The sequence below is a fragment of the Protomyctophum parallelum genome, assembly GCF_964188405.1.
Source record: "Protomyctophum parallelum genome assembly, chromosome: 19".
Lineage (NCBI taxonomy): Eukaryota > Metazoa > Chordata > Actinopteri > Myctophiformes > Myctophidae > Protomyctophum > Protomyctophum parallelum.
Window position 1 is genome coordinate 19493087 of NC_139717.1, and position 22196 is coordinate 19515282.

A 22196-nucleotide genomic window follows, 5' to 3' on the forward strand; every position below is an offset into this window, starting at 1 on the left:
TCTATACAATGCTGTGATACCTGCTGAAGAGCTGATTGTCTGTTCTAAATACCAGACGACTCGCTCCTTTACCAACTCGCCCCCGTGAAATGTGTTAATGTAGTTAACAGTTCATTTAGTATTTCCCTCCCTCTCTGAAATCTGAAATTATCTTGTATACAGATTTATTTGATTGTATAGTAGTTGATCTCTATACTAAAATTAAGAAAGAATAACATGAGACAGAGATGGTGACTTCTTAATTAAGTTAATTTAGGACCTTCTAGCAGTTATGAATGTAAACACATTTCTTCCATGTGGCCCATGTTTTGTAATGGCATCATCATGCTATTATGCCCATGGATATACAGAGTGAATGATAAATTAATATGATAACTTTTATATAATCACCCTCGGTGAGGCCTTTAGGAGGGCCATGCAAGCAGCAAGCTGAGCTGTAGCACCATTGCACTGCGGAACCATTGCCCACCACTCCTGAATGAAGTGTCTGGTGCTGGGACTCTGGTGCAACGCACAGGTCCTGGGCCTGGTGAGAGCAGGAGTGGACCTGGTGAGACGTAGGAGGGGCCCAGACAGGAGACAACCCACAGAGCCTAGTCCTTCCATGCACCGGAAAGTGTACCTCCCAGCCCTGGCAGAGTAGTTCTGGAGTAGTTCCAACGGATTGTGTGGCCCTGGTTCTGCCCTAGTGGGACTGATTGAGAGTAGCTACCGGGACGTAAGTCGGGACTTGATTACCCCGGCTGGGTCCCCTGAGTGAGGGGTATGATGTTGGTAGACCCGAAAACCCGTTGACCTCAGGATACATCACTGAGTATACGTCCCGGGTGCATCCATGCGATGTATTTTTTGTTACCAACATGAATTATGTTTGTTATATACAGCTAGAATAGAGCAGTGGGGCGAGATGGAAAAGGGGCGGAAGTACCTGTTACCTCTGTTCTATGGGAAAGCGTTTCTGTACACTATGGTATCTTTTGTCTTTATTGCAAAGAAAATAATCAATGAATCCACAGGAAACACTTTTCAAAAAAAAAATAGGCCTACAGACTCAATTCTAGAAGGATACACCTTCTATACCCCCTCTTGTCAATGTGTGACCCCTCCTTTGTCCTAACATTTTTGCTATTTCTGTTGCAGACTCTCACACACACACACACACACACACACATACACACACACATGCACGCACGCACGCACGGATGGACGCACGCACGCACGCACAGAGCAGTATGCCTCTGAAGACGTTCACCTACGTGAAGACAGCCAGCCTGCGTTGGTCCAGGAAGACCAAGGGCAGAGAGCGGCTGTCCGTCAACATGATCAGCCTCCCTCTGGGGGACTTCAAACACCTGTCCCACATCGGCCTGGACGCAAAGGGACACCACAGCTTCGGGGACCTGTCCGCTTTCCAGGTATAGTGACAGAATTCGTATGATTTTCTATAGGGACACGGCGCTAGCTATAGCTCCATCCATGGCTTTTGAAGATTTCGTCACTTAAATGGCGTAAATCGTTTGCCAGCCAAATCTATGGACTTTAACACAAATTTTACATACGACGCCTCAGGCCGTCATAAGGATTCAGAAGAATTAGTACCTTGGACGTCTGTGGACGTCATAGCGACGTCCTAGTGACACGGGGCGAGATAAGAATATTCAGAATTCTTCCTATTTTTTTTTTTTGGCATTTCGCTTTTCGCTTTCCGTATGCTAACGCTCTGTGCAACTATTAGCTTGTCATTGACTCGCATGTTAGCGCGGCGGAAAGAATGACTCGTATCTCCTAATCCAGGGCGCTCTCCGTGGTCATGAATGGATCGATATGCTGGCGCTTCATTTCTGCTCCTCATCCGTCTCTCCCGCAAAATATGAACGCTTTTTGGAACATATATCGTATAAATTAAAACGATCGGGATGTGAGGTCACTTTGTAAAGTCAACTTTTGTTTCCGGTTCATGGCTTTCAGAGTAAAAGCGATCAGACAACTCCGGCACCCCAGAGCTCCTATTTTGATGCACTTCCGGCACTAAATGACAATGTGTAATACATCATGTGGCCGATATGAATGCACCTTGTAACTAATTTGGTTTCATACAAGAAACAATAGCCAGGATGGATAAAGAACATAGGCCTACAAAAGTAAAAAAAAAAGGGAAAATAAATACCCCTCACTTCACACGAGTGCGATTTCTTAATTATTTGTCCTATAAATCACACTCATGTGAAGTGAGGGGCGCTCTTATAATCATACATCATCCTAAATCATCATACATCACATTCCGTGCTCGGCCAATCAACTCATCGCTATGGGGTACACACATTGCTCAGCCAATCAAATCATCGCTATGGGGTACACACATTGCTCAGCCAATCAAATCATGGGGTACATATAGCGCCCCTCAAAAATGGTAACTTTAAAGATACCGGTATATATCATTTAAAGCTAAGCTTAAAGACTCTTCACAACTTTCATGATTTAATTTTTTTTGCAGATCTACAGGCTCAAATGAGCTTGTACTGTATAGTGTATAGTGTAGATAATGTAGTGTTAACAAAAATGTTCCAATTCTAGTTTTTGTTGTTTTAATTTTGTTAGTGGGTTTAGCTCTAAACATCTGGCACTCCCCCCCCCACCCCCCATGCAGAACCACCAGGACCTCCTGCAGCCGGCGCCTGCCAAACCCCCGCGCCTCCTTCCCGCCACCGGGGAGGTGCAGAGACGAGCGCTTCCTCCTGGACACAGGAAGTCCCACTCCCTGCCTCTGCTGGACGATCTGGAGCTGGACATCCGGGAGACGATCCTCCCTCCGCCGCCGCCTCCTCCTCCTGGCAGAGGAGACGGGAGGAGGAGCCAGGAGGAGGAAGGAGAAGAGGGAGGACTGAGGCTGAAGTCAGAGCTAACCCATAATGCATCTCACCAGGACGAGGAGCCTACCCGTAATGCATCTCGCCAGGACGAGGAGGAGCCTTGTTGTGCGTTGAGTTTTGACCTGGGACCGTCCATCTTGGACGATGTGCTCCAGGTGATGGACAGACATCAGTCACATCAGTAAGGACTTAGAGAAATATATATATTGTATAATAGCTCATTTCTTTGGGGGGAGAAAACAAGAGCAGACCAAGTATAGAGGGTTTGAGTCATTAAATGTCTCACATGCACAAACAAATGCATTTACACAAAATAACAACAGTGCTGTCAAACTGGTTCATGATATCTATGAAATGTATAAAAAGGTTTAATCTGGTGTAGTGTGGGTGTCCCTGCTTGATCTATATTTTCTTCTTTAACAGTATACATACAGGAATCTGCCCTTGCCAACAAATCGAACAATTTGATTCCATTTGTGCACAGTAAAATAATACAACTTTATATACTTTAATAAATGAAGCTCAAGGTGCTTTATAGCAGTGGTTTTCAACCCTTTTCACATCATGGCCCATTATTTATTCAGCATTTGAGCCACGGACAACCATTTGTTGTTCCGAAACGTTGCATTTTGGACATTAAATAAAAAGCTCTTGAACCAGCAAGGGACAGTGTGCGGGTCTCCCTCCATCTCTAAGCTTCTCAGACCCAAAACAAAATATATTTTGTTTTTGTTGGAGAAAATGTCCACAATTCCATGCTGTATTGATGTCGGTACCATTAGGAGAGATAATAGGCAAACGTTGATCAAAATAACAATCCTTCTACATTCTCTAATTGGGTAATTAAGTAATGCAGATGTTTAACAATAATTTAACTCTCTTTAATTTTACGCTCTCAAGAGTTAAAGATCAATAAGGGTCCATTTGATTACCAACTCTCCATCATATAGCTGGGGACCACCTGGAATCCCTTCAAGGACCACAGGGGGTCCCCGGACCGGTATTCGGTATTTGAGTCCGACGTCATTTTCTAGTCCTATACGTTGCGTCTGGGTCCAAGTGGCACCAGCTCCCGTCCGCTTCTCATTGTAAATAGCAATATGTAAACGTGTGAATCTTTTTTACAATGACGTTATTTTTCAGAAAGGAAGCCATTGAGGGTTAAAAAGTGTCCATGACAAATAAAATATGTGGAGACAATAAAGACTATTATCATTATTATTGAAGGTGGTAACAGTCCATTTGCTCATTATAATATTTCGGGGGCATATTTAGAATGTGTGAATGGTTGAGTATGTTAAATATAGTTTGCATTAATACGATCTCTAATGGAGGATTTAGTTGACACAATGAAATGAAATGGCGTTAGTATTCATTGTGGGGCAGACGGCCTGTCACAGCCAGATTTGGGAGACCAGTAGCTTTGTTGTTGCAAGGAAAGCGGTAAAATGAGACTGTCTTGGTTGTCTTAAGAGATCTTTCACGTCACCCATTTTCCACCTTATATTCATTCCATTCAATTGCTCCTCTCAAATGCTCATTACACAACAGGTAATTCCGACGAAGACTCACGAAGCAATCTGATTGGTTGAAATAGCCATCTATCTGTGCTTCAAACCAGCATGATGACACACCTAGCTCTGGGCCTAATCACATTTAATAAATCACTCCGCACCTGATCAGACCATATATGGCACGGCTGTGCACCCGCGCCACACTGCCCTATAGCCTACTGGAGAGAAACCCAAAAACAACAAGCACCGGGAGAACAACAACCAGTACCCTGCGGCCAGTTAATTTAGATTTCTACAAGTTCACAAGGCGTTGCCACTGCGACACTTTGTAAGCTTGTAGATCAGTTATGCAGATCAGTCTGGCTGCAGTCACTTCCAGGAGTTGACGTGTCCCACAGTTGGCTATACTACATGGTCGTACGACGGAGAATATCTTGATATCGGTGATCACCGATCGGTGATTGGTGATCACTGTCATGCCAATAATTATGGTAAAGCACACCCTCTCCCTTAATTATAACTTATAAGATTGCACCATTTCTGTCTCCTCACTCTGTATCTCATTGGTGGCTTGTGGACATAAGCCTGTCTACCAATGGCATCAATGGGGATTCCAAAGTAATATAAATGACGGTAGCCTACATAATGTTTATTCCTGGAACATTGGTATAATAACAAAATAAAAAAAATAATGATTGAAATCTTGTTTGAAATGTCCAAACCTGCCTACCGATGCCGTCACTGGTAGGTAGGCACGTGTCTGAACTGTCCACAGCTGTCCTCTGAGACACAACAGAGTGCGATACGTATAGTGAGGACCATTGTCGTATATGGACAATAATTTGTATAATATCATTCTATAATCAACTACATTTGCTGTATGCCCGAGGAGAGGAGGGACTAGTTACAAGATATAAGCAAAGGCTTGGGTTCTGATCAGGGTTCTGCCTGGATCCGGTGCTCACTTTTGGCTAAACCGAGTCGCTGTGTGTTTTCACTCCATCTGTATCCTGACCTGGTTTTTCCTACACTGCTGCACGCTGAAAGTTACGACACCATTTATATGAAGTTTAAAAATGGGTGAAGTGCAAAGCTTTGAAAGTGAAACTGTAAATGGAATCTGGGTTGTACATGGTTCGTTGCACTCCCTCTGGTGTTGTGGGTGTGGACTTTGTTAACATTAAGGAAGTATCTAGACAGGTACATGGGTACCTCATCAGTTGTCACCATAACTAGTTTAAAATTGTCTTTCGGTTTCTGTAGAAGGTTGCAACTGTATTAATTGATTGCCCGAGTCCTGTGGTGGGAGTTCTGCTCTGGTTTTGGTGAAATATTAAGTAGTTCATTTTGTTACATTAAAAGTAAATTAATCCACAAAACTAATGTCATTTGTATTGTTGACCTATTTCTAAAATATGAGTGCAACTTTTGTAATTGTTTTACCCCTCTATCACACGGAACTATGTTTGTTGTGTCATATCACTACGCCCCAAAAATTGTTCCATAGCCTATGATAGAGGGGTCAAAGTTGAACGAAAGCTGCGCTAATATTTTAGAAATAGGTCAACAATACAAATTACGTTATTTAATTCACTTTTACTGCGTGGCCCCAGTGCCCCCCAAAAAATTACCGGAACTACTTAATATTGACCAAAACCAGAGCAAACTCCCACCACAGGACTCGGGCAATCAATTAATACAGTTGCAACCACTATATTAATGGCAAGTATTTCATACAGTAAGTTAAACTAATCTGAACTATCCCTTTAAAACGTGATCTTATTAAAGGACGACTTCTCGATTTTCAACCTATATTAATAAAATTGGATATAAAAATTGGTATATAATTACTAATGGTCATTATAATATGGTGCCATACTGCCATTTGTGTCTACCCCATCTGTGTTTCAGAGAATTGAGGATTGTGGACAGTTCAGAAACCTGCCAGTGCATGCAGTTCTTCGGTGCATGGGGAATCCAAGCTAATAGAAACTGCAGGCTTTCTATTCCTGGAAAGTTAGCATAATGAAAATCTAGTTTAATAATAATTGAAAAAGATCTGCCTAACAATGATGTCACTGTAGTGGTAGGCTGTTCACAGCTCTCCTATGAGACTGTAATTTGTACAATATTATCTTTAGCATCAGGGTCCGGGAGGGTGGATCAATTATATGAAGATAGGTTTAAGAGGGGTGAAGTCGTTGTGTAATTGTTTATTTTGCTCTTTGTCTTAATGCTCTTAATGTTTTCTTTGTAAATCACTTTTCTGTGCTGTATCCTGCAAATAAGCATGCATTGATAAAGAGACTTTTCTGGTTTCATTGTTTCGATCATTAACTACTCTTGGCTAAAGTTAAATGGTATCAAGTGGGATATGTCCTTAAACCGCAAAGTTTATTGTTGTTAAAGAAAAAGTTGTGCTTAATATGCCATTAAAGATCACAGTTTAAATTGCCTGTTACAGTACTAATGACAACACTGCCCCCCTGTGGACGTGACTTGCCTTTTTCCAGAACAACAAACAAAGATCCAGAGCAGACTGTACCTCCTCAAGTCCTTCAGTGTGTTGTAGGCCATTGGAAATGTTTTGCCAGTCTGTAGTAACCGGTGCATTCCAAGTTCCGACAGCACCCCCACCCCCAACCCTAACCCTAACCGCACACAAAGCTACATAGTTGGAATAATGGGATGTTGGAATTATAAGGCAGTCCCCTAGTAGCCAGCATCTTGTTTTATGCAGTGATACAGTATTATACTGGCATCAGGGCCTGGGAGCTGAACAAGCTCAATATAATCACAGAGAAGGTTTAGATCTGAAGGCTTAGCCTCTGAATGGAAACGATGCAGTCAGTTGCAGACAGACAGACAGGGGGTTAACCAGGTCTAGTGCTACCGTCACTCACTCACTCAGTCACTCACTCAGTCAGTCACTCACTCACTCACTCACTCACCCCCTATACAGTGTTCAACTGTTGCACATTCCTTAATTTTTATGTTCCTTTAATTAATCCCTCTTCAAAAGATCTTATGTGTCTGGCTGCTGGCATCCTTTGAATTCGTTTCAGCACTGGACAGCTCCTGTTAATTTGTTTTATGTCATTTTTTGGCTAAGAAAAGGAATGCTTTTCTACTGATAAATAAAGGAACACAATTAGATACAGTAGCTATCATGGCAGAGCATGTAGTCCAAAATTCAACAATCAATATGGTGTGAGACTGTATGGTGTGTAGACTATATGTATCAGTGGTGGAAAGTAACTAAGTACTTTTACTTAAGTACTGTACTTAAGTACAATGTTGAGGTATTTGTAGCCTACTTTAATTGACTATTTCCAATTTCCAGTACTTTTACTTCTACTCCACTACATCTCAGAGCCAACATTTTTACTTTTACTCCACTATACAATCATTTGAAAACGTATAGTTACTTTGGCGATTTAAATTAGAAAACAAATTAGAAAACATACATTAACCACTTAACCCCTATACATTTGAAAATAGCAGATCTACAAGCTCACAATGCGTCGCAACGCAGTAGTTCTAAAGGAGTACTTTTTCCACCACTGACAAGGATGTTGTACGAGGAGAAGGCGAGCACAAATGAATAACGATATGTTCTCTGCATCTTCTACATGTCACGGAGAACAGGGAGGTAGGCTATTTATTTAATGTTGCCTAAATGAAAGGTAGGGTAAGTGATATGTGTCGGTTAAAACAAAGTGTTTTTTGTTAAAAGGATACATCGCTATATTCTGGTAGCAATCATTGCTATAGAGTGTTTGTTCAGTGACAGTACTCTCCCTGTCTCTCCAGCTCTTTAATAAACAGTATAGATTTTCAGGTAGGTAACAGTATACATTTCCAGCCAATCAGGAGAGAGTAACCTAATTTCAGCTTTTAAATTGAATCAGCTAAATGTACTAATTTATATAGCGTTCCAGTTCCAATTGTGTCTGCTCATTCCTGTGTTATCACTTACAATTCCACTTGTTTAATCTGTATCTCGATCCTGATTGGATAAAATTGGTATCCCGACCTGAAAATGCATTTTCTGTTTAAAATAAAAAAGCTGGAGAGACATGGAGACTCCCGTTGCTGAACACAATAGAGGTTTTTAACACTTATTTGAACCAAATACAATAATTGTCCTTAAAATCACTACTTTATACTGATGCTGCTCATTTGAACCAACACACCCCCGAATTAATTATAATCCACCTGAACGGATATGCAGGTGCTATTCACATTAACATTCACGCAGAAAGATGCAGTGCACAATAGGCTACTCTGCAACTTCTGCATTGGCGTTGCAACGGTTAAGACAGATTTGTCATTCAGGCCATGCAGTGGACAGCAAAGCCCGCTGGCTGATAACTCCTACAGACTCATAATGTCATCTGTATTGCTAGACCTGACCAAAGTTATACCTGGAGTTTATTACCTGTATGCAGAAAAACGATAACGTCCCCTTTACTTGTTTTAATGTCAACATTATAGATTTTGCTGTGGCAATGGATATTAAATTAATAGCCCACATATTTTGGATGAAACTAACAAGATAATCCTACAGTATAGCCTATATATTGCCATTACTGTGTATAGCATGCATAAACAAAAAGAACATGATTTTAGAACATGTGTCTTGAATGAGATACATTTTTATATCGATATATTCACAGGAATTTATTTATTATATGACAGAGAGATGAGAAGGTAAGTTTAAGGGTAGGTTTAAAGGGTGACCCAAAATCACCTTTTCTTAGATTCTAACATAAATCATCGCATCCTTTGTCATAGGGAGCAATGTTAAAATGCTGCATTATGGTAAATTATGCATTTATTGTGCATTACATTCACCCCTTTTTACACACACACATTCACACACCAATGCCGGAGGAAACCATGCAAGGCACCAATCTGCAATTAGGGGTTCAGGAGTCTTAATCCAAGGACACTTCAACACTAACTCTGGGGGAGCCCGGGATCGAACTGGGAACCTTGCGGTCACTCTACACCTGAGCCACAATGTTATAGTACAATTTGTTCATAGGCTTCTGGTTTAAGAGCTTTCTGCTGTTTCTGTAGCTATATAATGGGCCTCATGGCTCGACAAGGCTACTTACTTACTCATTATTACATATATTTGCTCAGGTGTATATATATTTGTATTACGGGGGCGTGGTTTCCCTGTTCTTTCATTGTTGACGAGGGACCATCGAGAGACTCCGACTCCGTCAGCAGACAGGCACCACTTCAAGTGGTTTCATGGTTTTCTGAAGAGTGAACAGTACACACATTTCTCTCGCTCGGCTAGTAGTTTTTGATTGGTGCAACCACTCCTACAACCAGCAATGTCCGTGTACCTGTATCGTGTATCAGTGGTCATTAGCACGAGTATGTGACATATTAATACCAGTAGGGTGCGCAAGAAACAGAGAGAGGGGTATTGCTGTGCCTGCTGCCTGCTAATGAGAGAGAGGTGTGTGTGTGGGGGGGGGGGGAATTGCACCACTCAGTTCACACAGGTGTGATTTTTCCATGTACAAGTAGTTTCTTCAATTTAGCGATATATTATAGAAGTCATGCTGAACAGCGACACACTCGTAAGTAGGTTGTGCACCAGGGAGCTCCGCTCCGGTGTCCTAGCCGACAAATGTGCCTCACAGCACGGCAGGACATAATTATACCCTGGATACTAATCTCTGACAACATAATGTGTTTTAGGGGTAAATTATGCCATCATGTTGCAAAATCTGTATTCTTTTTACACCTGCAACAGCTCTAGTTTTAATTTGTCTCAGAGTCCTCTCAGCAAGGAGGTTCTGTGACGTAAAGTCTATGGACTTGATGACCATGCAGTCTTGTGCATAGGTTCAAATGTAATTTAGTTTGTTCACATCCTATATTTCAATTTACACATTTTGTATTTGTGGGCGGTGCTAACCGTGTTGCATTGTGTGTAGCCCCTGTACACCCAATCCCTAAATTCTCGACCAGTGACGGCTTGTCTTCCTACCTGTGCTCAAGGACTGTCTAAAGATGACGAGACGCGAAGACAACATGGCTCGTACGGGTGACGCCATGTTGCTCCATGGTGCTCTATGGAAGGAAAGAAACATGCGCAATGGGATATATGCAGCCAACACTTCCGCGTTCAGCTTCCTTGCTCGCAACTGCGCATGTTTCTTTCCTTCCATGGAGCAACATGGTGTCACCCGTACGACAACATGTTGTCTTCGCGTCTCGTCCTCTTTACAGTCCTTGCCTGTGCTCCAACACGCTGGGCAAGGCCTACGCTGTAGAGGTATCGGCGGAAGTAGCGGGATTTTGGAGGAAGTACCGCTCAAGGAAATTACGTTGACACATCTATTTACATTCTCTGTGAAGTGTTGTATCAGGGGGAAAGACACCTTAGGTTGTGACAAGGCATTTCTCCTCACAGATTAGTTAAGGCCTACTCATAGTCCTGTTTTAAGTGAAGAGGTGACCACCGAAAACTACAACATGACATCACTTTGCAGTGGTCACCACTCAAACAACACATCCCTTTGTTTTTACTTACCTCTTCACCGAAAACTGGACTATGAATAGGCTGGGACCGAGGCTAGTGCTCTAATTGTATGCATTTGTAACAGTGATGGGCCTCTTCTTCCCTGATGTCCTCATACTGTGTGTAGTCACCTAAGCTCCTTGAATCTCATGTAATCAATTGAAATATGACATCGGTTTTGCCCATATATGGAGTTCCACGTGACTCCAAACTTGACCTCCAAGTACTTTAGTCGAAATGACCAGGTAACCATATGGCAACCTGATATCAACAGGCTTCCATGAATAGAGGAATTAACGGATATAAGCACAGAAGCCTTAACGGTCAACTTCTCCAAACACGATATCCTGAGTGCCGATGATGGCCACCACGTCAGCAAGCATGTGTCCCCTGGCCATCTTATCCAGGCCAGCCAAATGGGCGAATCCGGGCGCTTTGATCTTGCACCGGTACGGTCTGCTGGAGCCGTCCGACACCAGGTAGACACCGAACTCGCCCTTCGGCGCCTCCACGGCCGTGTACGTGGAACCGGGAGGGACCTGGTAGCCCTCTGTGTACAGCTTGAAGTGGTGGATCAGAGACTCCATGTCGGTCTTCATCTCGAACCTCTTGGGCGGGGCCACCTTGGCGTCGTCCACCTTGATCTCTCCCTCCGGCATGCTGTTGAGGGCCTGGAGCACGATACGCAGACTCTGCCTCATCTCCTCCACGCGGCACAGGTACCGGTCGTAGCAGTCGCCTCGGCTCCCAATGGGGACGTCGAATTCCACCTCGTCGTACGTGTCGTAGGGTTGGGACTTCCTCAGGTCCCACTTGATGCCCGAGCCCCTCAGCATCACGCCGCTGAAGCCGTAGTTGAGCGCCTCCTCGGCGGTGACCACCCCGATGTCCACCGTGCGGTTCTTCCAGATGCGGTTGTGGGTCAGCATCTCCTCCACCTCGTCGACGCGGAGGGAGAAGTTCCTGCACCACGTGTAGATGTCGTCCATCAGGCCCAGGGGCAGGTCTTGGTGGACGCCGCCGGGCCTCACGTAGGCGGCGTGCATCCTGGCTCCGGACACCCGCTCGTAGAACTCCATCATCTTCTCCCTCTCCTCGAACAGCCAGAAGAACGGTGTCATGGCACCGATGTCCAGGGCGTGCGTGGTGACGGCCATGATGTGGTTCAGGATGCGTGTCAGCTCGCCGTACAGCACCCGGATCCACTGTGCCCGCGGCGGGGCACGGATGCCGAGCAGCTTCTCCACGGCCAGGGCATAGGCCTGCTCGTTGCACATCATGGACACGTAGTCCAGGCGGTCAAAGTACGGCAGCGCCTGCAGGTAGGTCTTGTGCTCGATGAGCTTCTCGGTGCCGCGGTGGAGCAGGCCGATGTGAGGGTCGCACTTCTTGACGGACTCGCCGCTGAGCTCCAGCACCAGACGCAGCACGCCGTGAGCGGCGGGATGCTGGGGACCAAAGTTGATGGTCAGGTTGGAGACCTCCTTCTCCGCGGGAGGGTCTTTGTCGTTCCATGGCGGCGGGACCCATTTCCGGTTGAGGGCCGTGGGGTACATCACCGCCCCGTCGTACTGCTCCATCCACTCCACGTCTGGCTGCCATTGTTGTTTCCGCCTGTTCTGCGGGACAGCACAAGCCGGGCTCACCACAGAGCTGTTTAATATGAGTTGTGTTGAAGGACGTCCTAATCTCCTGAGCAACCTCAACATAGTGGGCACCGTCTCGGTTCTATTGGTTTTCTATTCTTATTTACCTGCTCCATCGACTACAGAGGACGTATGCCCCTCTTTTGCTTCACACTGTGATGTCGTTTTTAACCCAGCTCGGCCTAAAATAATGATGTCAGCTTTGCCCAAATATGGAGTTCCACATGACTTCAGACTGACCTCCAAATACAGTTTATCGTCCTATACAATGCAATGTATGGCATGCCATACATTATAGTCTATGTAATATCAGTCATTCTAGGGAAGCGGATCCAAAACCTTTTAGGCAATACACCCCTTCTATATCCCAACCTAGTTGACACAACACAAATAGTAGTCTGAACTGGGGAGGGAAATGAAAAAGCTGCAATATCTAATATTTGGGGTGAAAAAGTGACACACTGGAGATCGTGGGTCATTGGTGTCGTGTCTGGTAAATGGACAGGATGCTACCGTCGGGACAGAATGGGGCAATTCAGACAGTCCAGCGAGGTTTAACATGAGTACATTTATTGTAATATATAATTGAACATGGTTAACTAACAATCATCAGTCAGTAAATAAGTGCAAGTTGTCAAAGGTGGTTCTGTAAACCAAAATCAATATTTTAAAAGGTAACCTTAATTAGTTATATTACCCTGAATATGGTGGTATAACAAATATTTAATTTGAATCATTAAAACATGTTTTGTGTCCTTTTAGCCTAAATGCTTTACTGTACCTGCCGTTAGTAGGCCAAGCAAGTATTCTTTGGCAAACGCACGCACGCGTCATTGGCAGGAATTACATTAGGACAAATTACGTCAATCACTTCATTGGCAGTCAGAGTTAATGGGTTTTCGATTTATGGCACGACAAAATGACCTCTATGCCCTATAATGTAATATGACTTAACCATTCCATGAAGTGTAATGATTACCGTTATAAATGCAAAGGTTTGATTTTCTCAGTTAACTGATGTTTATTAAGCAACATAGAAATAGCGCCCCATTGGTGATCTAATATAACACAATAAACCATGCAAAACAGAAAAAATACAAAAATAAAAATTGAAAAGTCCAGAAAAGCTGTTCTACCCCATACAATTTATTATATATATATTTATGTTCTACCCCATACATGTTTTACCTGGTAATTTATAGCATACATACAAAAGACCAAAATTGCCAAAATGCGACATGCAATGACACAACAACAATGCCTGATGCCTCCTCCTCCAGTGAAGAACAGATTTGTCCAAATAAATCTTTTTAGTTTCGCTACTGCAGCGCAGTAAAGAAGTTGTCCGATTATTATAAGTCTACTTTTGTGTTCTAAAACTCTCATCTAAAACTCTCATACACCATAAACCCTAGCTACTAGGTTTAGGATATTATCTGTTCTGTGCGCATTTGTACAGTAGGCGTGTGTGTGCCATGGTACCGGGGGAAAAAAATAATCACACCCATGTGAAGTGAGGGGTGCTCTTATCATACATCATCATTACGGAAAATAGACACCAGAGGCGTATTCGCCATTGGGCCATGGCCCCGTCTATTTAGAGCTGGCCCAGTCTAGCTTCTGAAAAACGGTGGCGAAAAAACAAGAAAAACAACAAAAGATAGCGTACATTGACAGTCATTCAATAATTGAATCCACACTAAGCACCTGATAGAGACTATGCCTATTTGCACAGACACACAAATTCTCAATTATTGTCAATGGGAATTTAATGTTTGTGTAGGACACATTTGTGAACATATACTAAAAGCTGGATATAAAAAACACCAGTAGGCCTACACCACTGCTTGTGTCATGCTTGTGTCTTTCTCTAGTGTGTACAATATGGTGTCTCTTGAAAGTAATTTAAACTTTTGTTACAGTTTACACTGAAAAGGTTTTTCTCCAGTGTGGACACGCTGGTGTTTCTTCAGATTACTTGAATCACTGAAACTCTTGTTACAATTTTTACACTGAAAAGGTTTTTCTCCAGTGTGGACACGCTGGTGTGTCTTCAAACCACTTGACTGTGAGAAACTCTTGTCACAATGTTTACAATGGAAATGTTTTTCTCCAGTGTGGACACGCTGGTGTTTCTTCAGATTACTTGAATCATTGAAACTCTTGTCACAATGTTTACACTGAAAAGGTTTTTCTCCAGTGTGGTCATGCTGGTGTGTCTTCAGACTACTTGACTGTGAGAAACTCTTGTTACAATTTTTACATTGGAAAGGTTTTTCTCCAGTGTGTACATGCTGATGTTGTTTCAGGTGACTTGACCTAGTGAAACTCTTGTCACAATGTTTACACTGAAAAGGTTTTTCTTCAGTGTGGATATGCTGGTGTCTATTCAGATTACTTGAATTATTGAAACTCTTGTTACAATGTTTACAATTATGTTTTTCTCCAGTGTGGATATGCTGGTGTATCTTCAGGTTACCTGACTGAGAGAAACTCTTGTTACAATGTTTACACTGGAAATCTTTTTCTCCGGAGTGGACACCACCACTTGTCTCCCCCAAAAAACTATCATTAATGACTTCAGTGTCAGATTCAACTTCAACTTCAATTTCATGTGAAGAGATGTCTTCATCAACTTCACTTTTCACTGCTAGTAGGGTCAACATTGACCCAACAGGTTCCTCTGGTGTTTGAAGTAGTTCCTCCTGTTCATCTTTAATGTGTGGAGGCTCTGGTTCCTCCTGGAGGAGACTGGGGCTCCGCTCCTGTTCACAATGTTTACGCTGGAAAGATTTTTCTCTAGTGTGGACACCTCCACTTGTCTCCCCCCAATCTTCACTGTCATCAGTGACTTCAGTGTCAGATTCAAGTTCAACTTCAGAGCAGTGTGAAGAGATGTCTTCATCAACTTCACTGTTCACTGCTAGTATGGTCAACATTGACCCAACAGGCTCCTCTGGTCTTTGAAGTAGTTCCTCCTGTTCATATTTAATGTGTGGAGGCTCTGGTTCCTCCTGGAAGAGACTGGGGCTCCGCTCCTGTTCAGGAGAAACTTCCTCTTTACACACAACCATGTGCAGGATGTCTAGAAGCACAAAGAAATAACATGATAGTCAACACTAGGTTCCTAAAATGTAAATAGTCCACAGTCCATGTCCTCTTAACTAACAATCAGTCAGTAAATAAGTTTTCACAGGTGGTTCTGTAAACCAAAATCAATATTTTAAAAAGTAACCTTAATTAGTTAACCCAACAAACCAATATGGTGGTAGAACAAATATTTAATTTTAATCATTAAAATATGTTTTGTCTTTTTAGCCTAAATGCTTTACTGCACACACACACACACAATTTGCAGGAATTACATTAGGAAAAATCACGCTAATCACTTCATCGGCAGTCAGAGTTAATGGGCTTTCGATTTGTGGCACCACAAAATGGCCCCCCAATGCTATGCCCTATAATGTAATATGACCATTCCATGAAGTGTAATGATTACTGTTGTAATTCAAATACATGCAAAGGTTTGTTTTTCTCAGTTAACTCATGTTTATTAAGCAACATAGAAATAGCGCCCCATTGGCAATCCAATAGAACACAACACAATGACATTAAACCATGCAAAATAAAAATAATACAAAAATAAAAACTGTAAAAGTCCAGAAAAGCTGTTCTACCCCATACAATTCATGTTTTACCTGGTAATTTATAGCATATTATACAAAAGACCAACATAGCCAAAATGCGACATGCAATGACACAACAACAATGCCTGATGCCTCCTCCTCCGGTGAAGAACAGATTCGTCCAAATAAATTTTTAGTTTCGCTACTGCAGCGCAGTAAAGAGGTTGTCCGATTATTTTAAGTCTACTTTTGTGTTTGTGTATCTAAAACCCTACTAGGTTTAGGATATTATCTGTTCTGTGCGCACATGTACAGTAGGCGTGTGTGTGCGCGTGCCATGGTACCGGGAAGAAAAAATAATCACACCCGTGTGAAGTGAGGGGTGCTCTTATCGTGCATCATCATTACAGAAAATAGACACCAGAGGCGTATTCTCCATTGGGCCATCGCCCCGTCTATTTAGAGCTCCCCAGTCTAGCTTCTAAAAAACGGTGGCGAAAAAACAAGAAAAACAACAAAAGATAGCGTACATTGACTGCCATTCAATAATTGAATCCACACTACGCACCTGATAGAGACTATGCCTATTTGTGAACATAATATGTTCACAAATAATAATAATAATAATTAGTATATTATACTAAAAGCTGGATATAAAAAAACACTGCTTGTGTCTTTCTCTAGTGTGTACAATATGGTGTCTCTTGAGACTATTTTAAACTTTTGTTATAGTTTACACTGGAAACGTTCTTCTCCAGTGTGGACACGCTGGTGTGTCTTCAGACCACTTGACTGAGAGAAACTCTTGTCACAATGTTTACATTGGAAAGGTTTTTCTCTAGTGTGTACATGCTGATGTTTCTTCAGGTTACCTGACAAATTGAAACTCTTGTTACAATGTTTACACTGGAAAGGTTTTTCTCCGGAGTGGACACCTCCACTTGTCTCCCCCCAAAAACTATCATTAATGACTTCAGTGTCAGATTCAACTTCAACTTCAATTTCAGAGCAATGTGAAGAGATGTCTTCATCAACTTCACTTTTCACTGCTAGTACGGTCAACATTGACCCAACAGGCTCCTCTGGTCTTTGAAGTAGTTCCTCCTGTTCATGTTTAATGTGTGGAGGCTCTGGTTCCTCCTGGATGAGACTGGGGCTCCGCTCCTGTTTACAATGTTTACGCTGGAAAGGTTTTTCTCCAGTGTGGACACCTCCATTTGTCTCCCCCCAATCATCACTGTCATCAGTGACTTCAGTGTCAGATTCAAGTTAAAGTTCAACTTCAGAGCAGTGTGAAGAGATGTCTTCATCAACTTCACTGTACACTGCTAGTATGGTCAACATTGACCCAACAGGCTCCTCTGGTCTTTGAAGTAGTTCCTCCTGTTCATCTTTAATGTGTGGAGGCTCTGGTTCCTCCTGGAAGAGATTGGGGCTCCGCTCCTTTTCAGGAGAAACTTCCTCCTTACACACAACCATGTGCAGGATGTCTAGGAGCACAAAGAAATAACATGATAGTCAACACTAGGTTCCTAAAATGTAAAACAAATTTTCCATAGTCCATGTACATAGCTCTTAACTAACAAGACTGAGCAACCAATTAGTAAACAAGTACAAGTTGTCACAGGTGGTTCTGTAAACAAAAATCTATATTTTAAAAGTTATTCATTAGTTATATCACCCAACAAATGAATATGGTGGTAGAACACATATTTACATTTACATGGGGGGCTTTTAGCGGAGGCCCTACAGGCAGAATTTTGATGGAATCGTGCACTTTACGATAAATGTATGAAATTTGGCACACAGAGCATGCCATAAGGAAGATTTTTGGCTATAGGGCCATCGCAGATTTGTCCCGTGGTGACCATGGCGGCCAAATGGTCGTTATTTTACAGGTTCTAGACCACCTAGGATCTTGATTATGGTGACTAATCCCACATTTTCAAGGATGAGGAATACAGTGGTACTGTTTAGGTTTGTCCTGTGACCATGGCTGCCACCCACTGTTATTTTACAATAACATCCAGTTCTAGACCCGACCACCTAGGATCTTGATTCTGGTGGCTAATCATACATTTTCAAGGATGAGGATTACACTGGTACTATTTAGATTTGTCCTGTGACCATTGCAGCCATTTTTCTAAATGGCCGCCAACCTGCTGTTATTTTACCAATAACTCCAGTTCTAGAAAACTTAGGATCTTTATTCTGGTGACTACTCATACATTTTCAAGGATGAGGATGAGGAATACAGTGGTACTATTTACAACATGTTAGATAATAGTCAAACCATCGAAATGTGTAATATCGATGTAGTACTGACTGTACATGTTTTCAAACTTTGACATGTGAGAGTCAAGTGAGCCCAGGACATCAGCTGGCGTACTCCATGTACTCCTCATCAGATCGCCTTCTAGCTCGCAAACAAGCTCTGCCCCTGAGTCACCAGCACCCCCAGTGAGGTCAGAACACCAGTCTGTGTACTCTTACCCAAACCCCCTTCCAGCTCGCTAAACAGCTCTGCCCCGGAACTGCCAGTATCCGGCATGGTCAGAACACCAGCCCTTGTGCCCCCCAACAGATAACACAGTGGAGCAGCAATACAGGGGGCCTGAGTGAGTTTTCCCACCTCAAATTATCTCTCAAACGTGCTGCCATCAACACCACCCAGCGGTCCAAGTATCAAGTCCCAGTTGACCACCTCAACTAGGAGCTGCACATGTTTGAAGTACTGTACTCGAAGCGTAAAACTTCTCAAAGGCTGCCCCATCGCCTCGACAGATGTCGGCTGCCTCCAGGACACTGGCTATTTTCCATAACGCTAATTGGTGGGCCTGTGCAAACTTGTCGTTGAGTACTCCGTGTGGAAGTTCAGGTAAGCGTTGGCCACCAGGCGAGCCTCTTCAAGCTTGAGGTGGTCAACTAAGGAGAGACAGCGAAATCCCTTCACGACGGACGACGTACGTCGCGACGTATATTTTTCCGTCGCAACGTATATTCGAGTACGTCCTGGCGTAAATATCAATTCGTCCCGGCAGAACGGACTCGTCGCGGCTATATCTACCCGTTTGCGACGTAATATGTTGGCTATTATTTTCCGTCGCGACAGAACGTGACTCGTCGCGGCTATATCTACCCGTTTGCGACGTAGCCTAATAGGTTGACTTTGTTATATGCCCGGTGCGCGGTGCCCTGCGCGGTGCCCTGCGCTGCCCTACGCCCACCGCGTGCACCTTGCCGGTCCGCCCTGCGCCCTGTGGCCTGGCACGTGTGCACGTGTGCCAGGCCACCGCGTGCACCTTGCCGGTCCGTGGAGCCCTTCGCCGTCCCCAGGCGACCCTGCGTTCCAGAGCTGTCACCCATGCCCACCGAAAATAGCTGATCTACCAGCTCCTATACGGGATGGCCCGACCCGCGTCTGTGGACCCCTGGGGATCACGGTAGTCCACGGGGGTCCGTCTGTGTGTGTGTGTGTGTGTGTGTGTGTGCGCGTGTGTGTGTGTGTGTGCGTGTGCGTGTGCGTGTGTGTGTGTGTGAGCGTCTGAGCGCTTGTGCTGCTATCCGTGTGCCTCCCCCCACTTGCTGCGTATATAGCCTCATACTGGAAAAAAAATACTATTTTACGCACAGCGCAACGGCTATATTCAAAGCTCACCGCGCTCGTATAGCGCATTGACTGTCTGTCTGTCTGTCTGTCTGTCGGCCGGCATCTGAGCTCAGAGCGCGGTTCTGCGCAGCCCCGTGCGCCTTGTGGATCAGAGCGCACGGGGGTTAATGATAATACCCCCGGGCGGTACGGGTCCCCGTGGACCCTTGGGGATCAAGGGGGGCCATGGGTGTCCACGTTTGCGGAGACGCTGCCTTCATATTAGCCTATACTTTAATAACAAGCAGCTGATCTACAATTGACAATTTGACATGTCATTGCGTCGTATTCTGTCTGTCTTTCACGCACGCACGCAGACATGTCACAGACCACCACATAACCATATTTGTATGGCCATATCGTTTATAGGCCTTATAGCTGAATAGCGCCGGCCGTCGGGGGTTCATTTGGTTCCACTTCCAACCGTCCCATTATGGTCAACACTTATGATATGCTATTGCATTCTTCCAACTAAAGATTTAAATATTAATCTGGCAGCTCCGAAAATAGCAGAAGATGTAATGCAGTAAATGACATGGCACGGACTGGCTCAGAAAATCTCCCTGCATCATTATAAACCAGGCCTATACTGAATGTAGGCAATTGAATTCCATTACGTTTGTTTCAATCAACTGAACTAGACCAATAAAATAGTAGGCTAGTATTTATGTTTTTCGTTAATAATAATACTGCTAATTATTATTGAACGGTAAGTACGCTGGTATGTACGCTATGGTACACTATAAGCTTGTATATCTGTTTATTTTAAGCATGCCGCCGCATTCTGTCAGAATCTCGTGTGTGTGTGTGTGTGTGTGTGTGTGTGTGTGTGTGTGTGTGTGTCGCACGCGTGCGTGCGTGCGAACTTCATGACAGTGGTGCAGCATTACATTGTATTTTGATTTGAAATAAATAATGATGAATAGATGTCTATACTGTTGCTTGTGTGTGTGTGTTATGCTATAGGGTTAGCTGGAACACACGCCCTGTATGATCTGTGGTGCGCATCTACAAGCTCCAAGTGTTGCGTCCACATGCAGCGCGTTGTGAGCTTGCAGATCGTCGGTGCCCCACTATAGAGAGATGGTAGGGTAGTGCCCAAGCCTATTCGTATTCCTATATGATCTGTGGCTATATTAAAGGCCTTTTATATGTGATCTCACATAATGTGCGAGTCAGAGCTAACGTTACTCAATCATCATTTGCCGACTGATTTATATCACAGCACAGCTATAACATATAGCACACATGTGTGCACATGTGTGCTTGTAATAAAAGTGGGTTTCCTATGTTTGCTATAAATTGTAGCTATGTCAGAACCTGGACGGACCACAGACAAGGGATTTAAATATATAACAGAGCAATCTTTATTAAAGGTAATACTCAGTGGGTTATAGCACAACAATAATAGAATGAGGCAAAAAGGTAATAAACTATAACAGGACATTTCATATATGCACAGCACTTAATGATAAAACCACTCTATAAAATACCAGCCTATTTACATGTACACATAGTGACATAATACAACAGTGTTTGGTCATGTACTTAACTAGCCGCCAGGGCGGGACCCCCTAGGGTCTGAGCTGTGACGCCGTCCAACTCCCCAGGGGATGCTTAGCTGGCCGGCGTGCCGCGCTGACAATACAGTCTCTTTAAACTTGGTCAGCTGTCATCGTAGGTTGCGGAGCGAGGCGGCCGATCACCCTGCTACTTGCCCAGCCCTGTCTATGGAGACCGTAAGTGTAGTCTCCCCTCCTGCTTCATTCAAAGCTAACTCCCCCTCGCTGTCTGTCTTCGCTGTCGGCTGGACTAAAACCAGCGAACGGCCCCTCCCGTCCCCAGAGTGCCGTGCCGCAAGACGTATGCTCCGACCTGTACAAACACCCAAGTGTCCCTTTTATACTGGCGTCCACCACCTGAATTCACTGCCGTCAATCAGTGCGTCTCTGCTCATCAATCACTGAGCTCCTCCTCTGCTGCACACATCACAATATGTTATAGCTCTAGAGACGCAGAGACAGAGACATATTTATTTAAAATAATCCTGTCTCGCACGGCCTATATAGAGCCAATAAACGGAGCACCCCCCCCCCCCCCCCCCTCTCTCTCTCTCTCTCTCACTCTCTCTCTCTCTCTCTCTCAGCACACGCTGTGCTGTGATATAAATCAGTCGGCAAATGATCATTGAGTAACGTTAGCTCTGCCTCTGACTCGCACATTATGTGAGATCACATATAAAAGGCCTTTAATATAGCCACAGATATAGTACAATAATCCAACATTAATGGTCGATCTTTTTTCCAGGCGAGACGAAGAAGTGGAAGAAGAGGTACAGTTA

The 22196-nt window shown here is 43.8% G+C and overlaps 2 protein-coding genes across 2 annotated transcripts; one reads left to right on the forward strand and one right to left on the reverse strand.

Moving 5' to 3' along the window:
- Window positions 1–1232: 1232 nt before the first annotated feature.
- Window positions 1233–3055, forward strand: LOC310876825 (cdc42 effector protein 2-like; the record flags this gene model as incomplete). Its single annotated transcript, XM_083790479.1, has 2 exons — window positions 1233–1415; window positions 2648–3055. 2 exons carry the CDS (start codon window positions 1233–1235, stop codon window positions 3053–3055), a joined length of 591 nt encoding a protein of 196 aa, XP_083646605.1.
- Window positions 3056–11251: 8196 nt separating this feature from the next.
- LOC310876766 (NADH dehydrogenase [ubiquinone] iron-sulfur protein 2, mitochondrial-like) lies at window positions 11252–12643 on the reverse strand (the record flags this gene model as incomplete). The annotated part of the gene is made up of 1 exon (XM_083790414.1): window positions 11252–12643. The coding sequence occupies one exon, from the start codon at window positions 12641–12643 to the stop codon at window positions 11252–11254; it is 1392 nt and encodes a 463-aa protein (XP_083646540.1).
- Window positions 12644–22196: the final 9553 nt, after the last annotated feature.